The 13051-nt window shown below is 37.2% G+C and overlaps 1 protein-coding gene across 1 annotated transcript; it reads left to right on the top strand.

Annotated features, from left to right (window-relative positions):
- The first annotated feature begins 3381 nt into the window (after positions 1-3381).
- On the top strand, positions 3382-4106 carry LOC140533050 (ras-related protein ralB-B-like). The gene has a single exon (XM_072652336.1). It carries the CDS (start codon positions 3382-3384, stop codon positions 3973-3975), a length of 594 nt encoding a protein of 197 aa, XP_072508437.1. The 3' UTR covers positions 3976-4106.
- Positions 4107-13051: the final 8945 nt, after the last annotated feature.

Here is a 13051-nt window from a genome sequence, read left to right as displayed (position 1 = left end):
GTGACTACTATAAATACCCAAATTAACTACAAAAGTCATACGAAGAGAAAGAACTAATTAATAGAAGTATGTATAGAATGATTTTACAAATGTACACATAGTTGGGTCTCATGGTAGCCATTCCTAGGTGGGGCTGGGGTGAGGTTAACAGCAAATAGAAAAAATAATTTACATGATAGCCTTATTATATATTTAAAAGGAAAAGCAAGTTGTACAAAATAGATTTACAGTTTCATGTGCAATATATTTTTTAAATTATACTATGGGGTGGGTGGAGATAAGATGGCAGAGTAGAAACAGGGACTTACTTGAGCTTTCCCCCAAAATTTCTCAAAAACCTATAAAAATTACTCTAAATAAATTCTAGAGCAGCAGAAGTCACAAAATACAGACTGAAACAAATTTCCAGCCCAAGACAATCTGGAAGATGGACAGAAAGGGTCAATCATACTAGACTGGAAAAGGAGCACAGTTTGATGTGGACTGCACTGAAGTGGATGGAGCTGGAGAGGGCTTTAGGGAAATAAATTACTGGTGGTTGCAGTGGTTTTCAGACTTCTCAACCCACAAATGTCAAAGACAGCTTAGAAGGTCAGTGGAAAGGGTCTCTCACCTGTCTGGGAGGAGAGCATGGTTGGGACCAGCCACAGTCCCACCCCAGCTCTGCAGCCATCCCAGGGTGGCTGCTGCTGAAGCAAAGGCTCCTGTTGGAGCCCTCCACTTAAACTCAAAGGTCAAGTGACTGACTGGGAAGATGAGCAAATAGGGGCGGAAAATAATAAACTATAGATTCTTACTTTCTAAAGGAAAGGTATTTTCTTATGTCGTAGATGATGAGGAAGATGAGGGCATACTACCAGAAGAACACAATAAAGTTGAGGATCCTGCATCCAAAGCCATCAAGAAAGATATGGATTGGCCTCAGCCCATGGAAGATCTCAAAAAGGATTTTGAAAATCCAGTAAGAGAAGTAGAGGATAAATTGGGAAAAGAAGTGAGAGTGATGCAAGAAAATTATGAAAAGTGAGTCAACAGCTTGCTAAAGGAAAAGAAAATGACACCTTTAAAATTAGACTAACCCAGAGGGTAAAAGAGGTCCAAAAAGCCAGTGAGGAGAAGAATGACTTAAAAAGCACAGTGGGCCGAATAGAAAAGAAGGTCCAAAAGCTCACTGAAGAAAATGATTTCTTAAAAATTAGAATGGAGCAAATAGAAGCTAATGGTGTATGAGAAATAAAAAAAATGTAAAAACAAGACTAAAAGAATGAAAAAATAGAAGACAATGTGAAATATCTCATTAGAAAAACAACTGACATGGAAAATGAATCCAGGAGAGATCATTTTAAAATTGTTGAACTACCTGAAAGCCATGATCAAAAAAAGAGCCTAGATATCATCATTCAAGAAATTATCAATAAAAACTGCCCTGATGTTCTAGAACCAGAGGGTAAAATAGAAATGGAAAGGATCCACTGATCACCCCGCAAAAGAGATCAGAAAAGGAAAACTCCTAGGAATATTGTAGTCAAATTCCAGAGTTCCCAGATTAAGGAGAAAACATTACAAGGAGCCAGGAAGGAACAGTTCAAGTATTGTAGAAACACAATCAGGACAACAGAAGATTTAGCAGCTTCAACACTAAGGGATCAGAGAGCATGAAATATGTTATTCCAGAGGTCAAAGGAGCTAGAATTAAAACCAAGAATCACCTACCCAGCAAAGCTGAGTATAATGATTCAGGGGAAAATGGAATTTCAATGAAATAGAGGACTTCCAAGCATTTTTGTTGAAAAGACCAGAGCTGAATAGAAAATTTGACTTTCCCATACAAGAATCAAAGGAAGCATGAAAAGGTAAACAGGAAAGAAAAACCATAAAGGACTTATTGAAGTTGAACTGTTTACAATCCCACATGGAAAGGTGATATTTTAAACTCATGAGACCTTTCTCAGTATTAGGGTAGTTGGAGAGATAATTTTAAAATATTATTATATAAAATATCGTGTGTGTGTGTGTGTGTGTGTGTGTGTGTGTATACAGAGAAGAGAGAGAGAGGGAAGGAGGGAGGGAGGGAGGAAGGGAAGGAGAGTGAACAGTGTCAGCTGAATATGAAGGGATGATATCTAAAAAATAAAACTGTGTTGAGAGAAATGTACTGGGAGAAAGAAAAAGGGAAAACTAGAATGTAGGAAATCATCTCATACAAAAGAGGCAAGAAAGAGTTTTTATAATGGAAGCAAAGAGGAAAATGGTGAGACAGAATAAGTGAGCCTTAGTTTCATTGGATTTGGCTTCAAGAGGGAATAACATACACACTCAATTGGGTATAGAAGTTTATCTTACTCTATAGGAAAGCAGATAGGAAGGGGAAAAGAGAGGGGGAATAATAGAAGGGACAGCAGAAAGGGTAATTGGAAACAAATCTTTTTGCAGAGGGACCGATCAAAGGAGATAATAGAATAAATGGAGGGTGAGACAGGATAGAAGGAAATATAGTCTTTCACAACATGACTGTCATAGAAGTATTTTGCATGACTATGCATGTGTAACCTATATAAAACTGCTGCCCTTCTAAATGAGAGTGGGTAGGGAGAGGGGAAGGGAAAGAAAGTGGAACTCAAAGCTTTAAAAATCAATGTTAAAAATTATTTTTACAGGCAATTAGGAAATATAATATATAGGCAATGGGATATAGAAATCTATTGTACTCTACAGAAAAATAGAAGGGAAGGAGATGGGGAGAGGTTAAAGAAGGGAGGGTAGATTGGAGGAAAGGGTAACCACAACATATGCTGTCCTGGGGTGGGAGAAGGGGGCATATTGGGAGAAAATTTTAAATTTTAAATTTTGTTGAAGTGAATGTTTAAAATTGAGAATAAATAAATTTAGTTAGAAAAATTATACTATGTTATAGAAATGCTTGTTTTATTGCATAAATTAATAGTAAAATAATTTAAAATGTTTTAAATCATTTTTCAAAAAAAAAAGAAAATAGTGCCTGTGCAGCTCAATGACAATACTGAAGAGGCAGCTGCGGTGGAAGAGGGTGGCCCGCTTCCTGGCAGGGGAGGAGGAAGGGGAAATTTAAAAGCACCCAGGTGTAAGGGATGGATGGGTTGGGGCTCAGAAGGAGAAGGAAAAGAAGTGGAGCAGGAGTGGGCTGGACATTCTCAGGTCCAGGTCTCATTAAGAGAGGAAGGTACAAATTTGTGTTATTTATTGTGTTATTAATTATTGTTATTTATTGTGTTTTTAATTATTGTTATTTATTGTGTTATGAGTTGTGTTATTCATCTTTCCTGAAGAAATTGAAGTAACATTTCAACTACCTTCTTCAGCCCCTCCTTGGACAGTACTCAGCAACCCTAGACAACAAGTGCAATGGCTGCAAACAAGAATAAGAACCAGAGATCATTACTTCTTCACAGAGTGATCATGGTTGGTAGTGGAGGGGTGGGCACATCTGCACTTACCCTTCAGTTCATGTATGATGAGTTTGTAGAAGACTATGAACCTACTAAAGCTGACAGCTATAGAAAGCATGTGCTTCTTGATGGAGAAGAAGTGCAGACAGACATTCTGGACACAGCTGGACAAGAAGATTATGCAGCTATTCGAGACAACTATGTCCATAATGCGGAGGGGTTTCTCTTAGTCTTCTCCATAACAGAACATGAATCCTTTACAGCCACAGCAGAATTCAGAGGACAGATTCTGCATGTTAAGGCTGAAGAAGATAAAATTCCTTTGCTTGCAATGGGAAACAAATCTGACTTGGAAGAGGGAAGACCCATACCCATGGAAAAGTTCAGAAGTAAAGCAGAAGAGTTGGGTGTCCAGTATGTAGAGACATCTGCCAAAACTCGAGCCAGTGTAGACAAGGTATTCTTTGATCTAATGAGAGAAATAAGAGCAAAGAAGATGTCAGAAAACAAAGATAAGAATAGCAAAAAAAAAAAAAAGCAGCAAGAATAAGAAGAGTTTTAAAGAAAGATGCTGTTTACTGTCATTGCTGAGAAGGTGGATGAAATCTGTCAGTTGCCACTGAGGACATCGGGCTGGATTCATGAAAGGTAGACTATATTTCTTCACTTGTACTATCTTTTCTTTTCACTTGATTCATGCATTACTTCTTTCAATGAAAAAAAGAGAGATTTGTGAATCAATCAATAGCTGGCAGAAATAAATGACCCATTTTCCCTGGAATGGAACTACTCCTCTGACATTTTTTTAAAACTGAAAGTTTAAAAACAACAAACAGTACCACAAGCAGAAAGTTAGTTTTAAAAACACTGTATATGTAGCTTATGATATTTTTTTCAAGTTTTATGACATCACCATTTCATTCAGAAATTAAAATTTTCTTGTTCTTTAAGTTTGAGGAAGAAAAACCAGACATTCTTCTACATGCAGCAATCTAACACTTTACCATTTTATTAATGGCAGTCAGAAAAATCATTAAATTACAAAGCATGTAGTTTGGTTCTGTTCAAAGAGAAGCAAAATTCAATGACTTTTATAGTCAGATTTTCTTAGTATTTCCCAGAAGAAGCTGAAAAGTAGCTAAAATGTAAATTTAAGTTCACAGTTTATGAACTATGAAGTTCATAAACCTCATTCATACATACTTAAAGTATGAAATATAATCTGTTCTACCTTTATTTTTTTTAAACATTGTTGTCTGCTTCTTCCCTAAGGGTCCTAAGATTGTATGAGAACTTTAAAAAAAAAGGTACACTTTCTTATACTTCACCTTTTGCAGCTTTTTAATTGAAGAAACAATCCCAATAACAATTCTACAACACACTTAAAAATGTCATGCTTGCACTAATTTCACACACTAATTGGCATTAAAAATATACAAACACCATTTTAACCCCAAAGTAATTCTCATCATTTAAAAATTATTTTTTCTCTTAAAGCACTGATAAATTCCTGTGTATGTAGCAAATGTTGTTGATGCTCTGCTTTTTGTTTCTTTACTATTAGTTTAATACAAATGCTTTGGAAGAATGATGAGCTGAAGTTGTGTAACGGGATGAGTTAGAGCCAACCCCTGTCCATTGCAGGACGCCACACTGAGAGCCTGCCTAGATAACCTGGGGGCTTGTCAGTAGGGCTAGATGGATTTCAGGAGGAAGGGTCTTGTCTTAGTTTGCAACGTGGCAGTTCTTTGTTCAGCTCCGAATGTCCAGTAGAGAAGACACCCATATAAGGAATAGTGTTAGGTAATAGGTTCAAGGTATAGGCTTAGGAATGTTCATGTAATTAAGACTATATATGCATGTGAGCTAGCTGGAATAAACGGAGTCCTCACCACTTTGTCTCCTGCCTCATTTCATTACTCACTAGATCAAGGCCTCTTGCTGGACAAGAGCCTTGGGTCAGGTTTAGGGTTCATCATAATGGTCTTGGGGACCCCAACATCTGGCACCCATTCATGGGGAGGAAAAAAAAATCCACGGAACACAGCGCGGGGCCAAAAGCGTAGTCCTTTAGCGGTGGAGAAGACGTACCTGCATGCCCTGGGGAGCCTCAGACGGACCAATCTGAGAAGAATTTTGTTGCACTCAACCTCAGGAAGACAAGGAAAAGAAGACACCAGTCTTGTGAGTAACCTGCTTCTAGAGCAGTGAAGTAAGAGGGAAAAATAATCTTACTATGGGGCTAGTTGAATCAATAGAGACGGCTGATAGAGAAACTCTTGTTAAGGTAATTTACAGATCAGCTAAGACGCAGGGGGTCGTTATTCAGTTGAAAGTGATCAGGGAGTTCTTAAAGGAAGTAGAAAGAATTTGTCCCTGGACAAAGCAGAGACCTGCGGTCCCTATAAGCTCGTGGAAAGTTGTAGGAGAACAGTTAACTAGCTATGACTCCGAAAATCCTGGGGATCTGGAGCTAACAAGTTTCTTTCTGTATAATATAGTAAAAGCGGCCCTTCAGGCTGTGGATGGCTGTTGTGATCGGCAACCCAGGCAAATTCCCAGCCTCCACACAAACAATGCCGTCCAGTTCATCAGTTTCCTCCCCTGAACCATGCCATGTGAATTCTCCCAGTCCACCTTCAATTTATCCTAATTTAGGACAGCTTCAGGAGCAGAATCAGAGGGAGGAGGAGAGAGAAAGAATGCAACAGGAGATAGATGAGTTAAAGAGTAGATCACGGGACTTAGAAGTGGAAAAGAAAAAATCAGTTAAGTTCAAAGAGGAAGTGAAAGTTCCCGCCAGAAGGGAGGACACTGAAACAAAGAGAAGAGCAGAGGTTAGTGGCAAACAAAGGGAACTTGAACGGTCTCCAGGGAGTGAGAGCGCAAGGGAGACACCTAGTGGAAAAGCAGTGACATTGCAAAAGGAAAAAATTCTGGTTAAAGGAATAGAGATATCTGATGGACAAGTAGAGGTATTACAGAAAAAGAATTTTTTGAAGGAATATGAGGAGACCCCTAGTGAGTACTTGTCGCCATTAAGAAATCAAGCCATAGGTCTAATTTGTGCAGAGGATTTCTGACAATCTTTTCTCAGTTTTTGAATTTTTTTATTGTCTGTGTATGTGTTCAGTCTTTACATGTTCTGTGTGCGTGTGTTTGTGAGTTATTACGGCCAGCTCCTTTGTAGCTGGAATTTGGAATGTGATCTCTTTTCCCTCCCCCTCATCCCTTCTCTCTGATGGCTGCAGCATCAGGGAGGAGAATGGGAGAGAGAAAGTGAGAAACTAATCTTATGTTATTTAGTTTATATGATTGCTAAATGCAGTTTTAGATAAGAAATGCAAGGAAATAATGTACGTGTAGTTTTAAAGGGGCTTTAATCAAAGCCCACTAGGAGTACAACATGGGTATGAAGTTTCAGGAAAGCATAAAAGTTTTAGAATTTATTGGAAAGTTGTTGGTAAAATTCTCTCTCTCTTTCTACCTTCTTACCCTGGCCAGGTTATGAAGGTGGAGAGAAAGACAAGAAGAAATTGGGGAAAATTTTTTCCCTCATATCAGAAGGGCAGATTGAATAGCATTTTAACTATCTCATGCCACACCTAAAAGAGAAAAATTTTTGTGTATGGGATACAACTAAAAGGTAGTTGTTCTGGTTATATTTTAAGTGAAACATGTCACTCCTAATTGGATGTTTAAGACAGGTCAGAATTTATTGTATTATTTAACACTAAGGCAAATTGAGAAAATGCATAAATCTGAAAATGAAAAAAGACACCTCAGAGATAAAGCCTTTGAACTCCCAAGTGGAAAGGAGGAGACGAGACGCCACTGGACTTTGTTCCAGTCTCCCTCACTTCCAGTTGCAGTTTTACAACTTTCTCTTTCAAAAACATTTTTAAGTAGTAGACATAGAAGTGAAATTTTCTTGAGTAAAAATTAGAACCATTGTGATTTTTATTTTACTCTGTAATCCAGAAATGGTGTTAGACAAAGCAATTTGTAATCTGAATCTTGTTGAAACTAAAAGATGTTGGAAAAATTGTGTGTAGCCATTTATGTTATTTAAAAATTTTATCAGTCCTACTAACCTTATCTTATAATGTTTTGTAATTGCCATTTAGAAAACCAGGTATTTTCACCTTTGCCTGTTTAAGAAGTTACAGCTAAAATAATTGATCATTTATAAAATTTGTAAGATTGTTAACTAAGTTTTTGAAGTTGCTGTTTAATGCTAAACCTAAAATTGTTAATTGGTTACTGTGTATAGAAAAAAATGGAGTAAAAATTTTATCTAGACTGGTTCTGCCCATTCAGAACAGTCCTCCTGTATGTTTGGGGGTTGGCAGGCATGGGATCCATGCCAATTCCTTTTATTTTGTAAAACTGCCAAGGTTTCCTTCATGTGTACAAGGTCATCAGACCTAAGAAAGAAAATTGTTTGGCTTATATAATTCATAAACAATGAATGTGACTTGCTCAAAAGTTGTAATAGATAGAAAAGATTTTTAACAATTGACTTTTATATCAGGACAAGTTTTAAATTTGAGAAGGAAGGATCTTAAATGGAATCTCTTATGTATGTGAGTCCTGTTGATCTTCACTGCTTATTGCAACTCCATGGGAATACAAATAACTGTATTTGGCTTTAAGTTGTGATTAGTGAAATTTGCTGTTTAAGGTAAAAGCATTTGGGACCATAAATATTTTTGTTTAAGTTTGAATTTGAGTATAGTTGTCTGCATTAAATCAGTATCTGAAAGAATATGCCACAAGTTACTCAGAGGGACTGTGATCCTGCATCCTGTACTGTTATCAGGTGAAATTTGTATCTGGAGAGGAAACACTGAGGGGACAATTCTACACTCAGTGTAGGATGGGATCCTCCTGGTCAGTTTCCCCATTATGTCCTTTTATAAAGGAATGTTTCCCACCTGACTATTCCTGAGTCTGGCTATAATACAGATACTGCATGATTGGAAAATTTCACTCCTATCTGAATTCAAACAGAGTCATAGATGTTTTATCCTATCATATTTGCTATATCACATGTCCATATTTTTTCCTTCTATAGCAAACTTCTATGATCAATTACAAGTAGTCAGTATAACATGTGAGCCCTTTTGCATAATCTTACTGGAAAACTTAATATCATTTTTATCTGAAATTGGAACATGTTCAGAAATTTATGAAAATGACTTAAGACTCACCTTAAGATGTCCCTATTGTTTAAAGGATTTTAAAAGCAGTAATTTCTTTTTCTGTAATCAGTCTCTTAATGTTACCAATGTGAGATTCTATTATGCACTTTTATTAAAGCATTTTGTGATATCTAGGAATTCTGGAATACCTAAGACTTTGGTTTGTTATAATACTTTGGGAATTCATATTCCTTAGGACATTTTTATACCAACTAAGTTTTAATAAATTTTAATTTTAAAAGGTTTATTTTTCCTTCAAAGTGAAAAGATAACTATCATTTTAAAAGGTTTCACCTGATATTTTTAAAAGTTTAGTAATTCTCTTAACATTATGATAAAATTTCAATTGTTTTATAAAAGAACAAGGAATATTTTTAGAAGAAATATTTTTTCAAAATAAGGCTAAAGCCTATTAAAATTTTCATTTTCAAGATAATGTATTGTTACTTAATATGTAATGATCTATAAAGCAGAAAAAATCTTGCTGTTTTAATAAGCAAAAGTTAAAATTAATGTGTGAACTTATTAACAACTTAATTTCTAAAGTTTTTTCTTCCAGAGTGAATATAATCAGAAAAAGATAAACAAGTGGACAAAACAACGATGGATCATCCATTCAGTTATGAGATTCAACTTAGAAATCTCTTTTGTTTAAGATAATACAGCTTTGCTAGTTAACAGTAATAACTTATGCACTATCTTGTCTATGGTAGAAATATAAAGGAATATGAAGCAGTCTGAATGATCAGTTCTAGAGATTTGGAAAGCTAAATAAAAGCTAGATAAAAATATATAGAAAACAGATAAGGAGGTTGGGGACAAATGGGAATCATCCAAGCCCCTCCTATCCCTAGATAATTACTAAGTATGTCAAGACAGTGTGAGGAAGTCTGACGGTATTCTCACACCCACCTCACTTCTAGTTATTTTATTCTTACTCCTTTTTGGTTCTTGTTTGTTTAATCTTTGTGCCAGATTTGTGTCTTCTAGGTTTCTTTGTCCAAGACCATCACCTATCACCCTCTGAATCATCAAGTTCCTCATATTGGTTAAAGACCTAACCCCTCCAATGTTGGGACCTTGTGAGGCAGGGTCAGCTCTACGTCCAATCTCAGCAGGAAGCAGTTTCAGAAGCTGAGACCTTCATCCCTTATCCCAAAATGTGTTGGGTCCCATCAGTTTAAAGGGGGACAGGGTGAGGTGCTTGAGTGCATGTACTTGGGCCCCAGTTCTAATATTGCATTTCTCTTTATAAATCTTTCATATTTCAGGAATACCATATAACCCTACAGGCCAAGCCATTGTTGAAAGGGCAAATCATTCCCTCCAGGTTTACTTGCAAAAACAAAAAGGGGGAAGTACACAAGACCCTCAGGCATCTCTCAATTTAGCCTTATACACATTAAATTATTTAAAATTTGATGATAAGAATCTTTCAGCAGCCATAAAATATGCTATTGCTATAAAAACATTAAGAGGAACTTCACTTCTAGAAAAAACACAAATAGAGAATGAAGGAAAACAGGCAATGTGGTGTGATGCAGAAGGACTATGGCATGGTCCGGGAAAAATAATCATATGGGGAAAGGGTTATGCTTGTCTTTCCACAGGAAAAGAGAAAGAACAGTGGGTCCCAGTATGCAGGCTTCAGCTGATAGAGGAAAGAGACAATGGGAAGAAAATCACAGGGCAAGAGACTGAGAGCAGCAAAGAGGAGAAAGAAGCTGGAAGAACAAATAAGGAGTCTTTGTCTTCAAAATGAGGAGGTTGATTCTGTTTCTCTTATTGACTCTTGGGGTTGGAGGACATCCAACTCTGACCCAGGAGACAAGTGGGAATGCACATCACTGGGCGTTCATCCCCAATCCTCTGTGGGTGAGGGTCATAAGATGGGGTGAAAAGATACCAACACCAGTATTACATGGCAGTTTGTCACACATGTTTGGGGGTGCAGGCTTTGAATTTATAGGTAAATCAAATGGTTCACAGCCAAGAATGAACTTTACTGGATTGATCACAGGATTACCGCTCTGTCTTCAAAAGAAGGTTGTTGGACTGGCACTACATGGGTTTTTTATAATGTAGCAGCCGATATGACATGGTGTGCAAACATAACTCTGGGACATGAGACTTTAGCTCATCGAGGGGACTCTACACTTTTTCGCCTATGGACTTGGGTCATTGAGGGACAAGATATGGATCTAAAATGAAAAATAGGTTTGAGACATAAACCATATTGTACAAAAATGAATGGGGCACGAGACATGGGACAAAAATGAGAAGTGATTTCTAGATCTGGAACACAACATAGAAAGAGAAACGATCCTAATGTCTCCATTTATCGTAATTATTCAGGTTTCATATCATTTGAAGATTGTCAGTCACATCAATGTCAACAGACTGTGTTATTCTTAGAGCATTATAATGAGAGCTTTATTTCCTGTCACAACCTATCACATTTTAGGCCTGATCACTATGTCTCAGGATATCCTAGTCCTAGATATGTTACTAACAAGCGTTCTTATACAGCAGGGATTGAACGAGTGATTGCCTCTAGTGGGGGACAGACAGTACAAAGTTTTGTAGGACCATTTATTATTGTAAGACCAAACAGTAATATAATTACAAACCATATTACTCTTACGGCGCGAGTGTGTTTAGGATCATCTCATGCCTTTATGTGGGATCATGCAAGTCAGTCTACACTCGTGCCACACTTGAATATGACAGGGATATTCAATTTAACTTGTCCAAATTGTTCGGTACATGAATGCATAGGGCCACAATTTGATAAAGGAAGGCTTTACATCATTGCTAGGCCAAAGTATGCACTCACAGTAGTGAAAACACAAGGATGGTATCGCACTCCAGCTGACAATATTATGTCAGTATTAGATCAAAAGATAACAAGTTTGATGCGATTCAAAAGATGTCTCATGTGTAGTTTGAGGTACAACCTCAACTAATGAGCTAATTGTTAGTTCTACTGCTCTCGCAATGTCTGTCTCTAACACACAGAACAGTGTCCAAGAAGCAAATGCTCTTCATGATCTCATGCACAATGTCTCAGAAGGTTTTCAACATCAGGCTCAAATGGATAAGGAATTTTACAATGCTATTCGTGCTTTACAGAAAGCAGTACTGTTCTTGGGAAATGAAGTTGCATATCTAGAATTACAAGCAAAGTTACAATGTGATTATAGGTATAATACCTTTTGTCTTACTCCAAAACAATATAATGCAACTGAAATAGCATGGGAAAAGATTCGGGTTCAATTACAAGGTGTAATCAGTGATAATATGGCCTCAGAGCTCCAACGATTGATTCAATTGGCAGACTATATCAATCAGGCTTCCCACGAAGACCTACTTCCACATAAAACTGCTCAAAATATCTTAAATTTTTTTCCAACATGCTGATCCCTGGCACTCACTAAAAACCTGGCTAATTTCATTAGGATCAGGAGTACTAACATTGCTTATATTAGTTGCTATTATACCAATATTATGAAAATGGATATTGTTAACAATTCGTAAATCCCTCTTCTCCGCTAAGCATACCATGTTGGCTACGAAACAACAACTGTACCAAAACATAAAGGGGGAGTTGTAACAGGACGAGTTAGAGCTGACCCCTGTCCATTGCAGGACGCCACACTGAGAGCCTGCCTAGATAACCTGGGGGCTTGTCAGTAGCGCTAGATGGATTTCAGGAGGAAGGGTCTTGTCTTAGTTTGCAACGTGGCAGTTCTTTGTTCAGCTCCGAATGTCCAGTGGAGAAGACACCCATATAAGGAATAGTGTTAGGTGATAGGTTCAAGGTATAGGCTTAGGAATGTTCACGTAATTAAGACTATATATGCATGTGAGCTAGCTGGAATAAACGGAGCTCTCACCAACTTGACTCCCGCCTCATTTCATTACTCACTAGATCAAGGCCTCTTGCTGGACAAGAGCCTTGGGTCAGGTTTAGAGATCCTTATAATGGTCTAGGGGACCCCAACAAAGTTGTAATCTAAAATCATGAAGTCAGAACCAGTGCCAGACATTTTGCTACCTCTCACAGAATTACTCAGTAATTCTAAATTTAAATCAGAAAAATAGTGGGAAGAGTGAAAGTAGGCCACTGTCATGTTCTCTCTGGTTGCAGTTTTTCATATTGTTTTCCTCTGATAGACATAAGAACATTCAGAAAGAAATTTTTAATGATGGGAATAAAATGGTTAAGTGTCGGTGTCCTAGTTGCTGCTGCCATGAGTTAAGCAATAATGCAAATTTACCAGAAGGGAGAATAATATGTTGGGGTTTTTTTTTTTTAAGACAAAAGTTAGCAGTCTTTTCTTTTTGGTAAAAATGAATCTTCAAGTGTAGGTGCCAAACAGAAAAAAAGAAAAACACTTTCTATTTTATTGTTACAGAAAT

The sequence above is a fragment of the Notamacropus eugenii genome, chromosome 3 (genome assembly GCF_028372415.1).
Source record: "Notamacropus eugenii isolate mMacEug1 chromosome 3, mMacEug1.pri_v2, whole genome shotgun sequence".
In the NCBI taxonomy this organism is placed as follows: Eukaryota; Metazoa; Chordata; class Mammalia; order Diprotodontia; family Macropodidae; genus Notamacropus; species Notamacropus eugenii.
The sequence above is the reverse complement of the archived record's forward strand: the minus strand, read 5'-3'. Positions and strand labels throughout refer to the sequence as shown.

Bases quoted from the DNA above. Each gene is read 5' to 3' on its own strand.
- LOC140533050 (XM_072652336.1), top strand. From the start codon at position 3,382: ATGGCTGCAAACAAGAATAAGAACCAGAGATCATTACTTCTTCACAGA.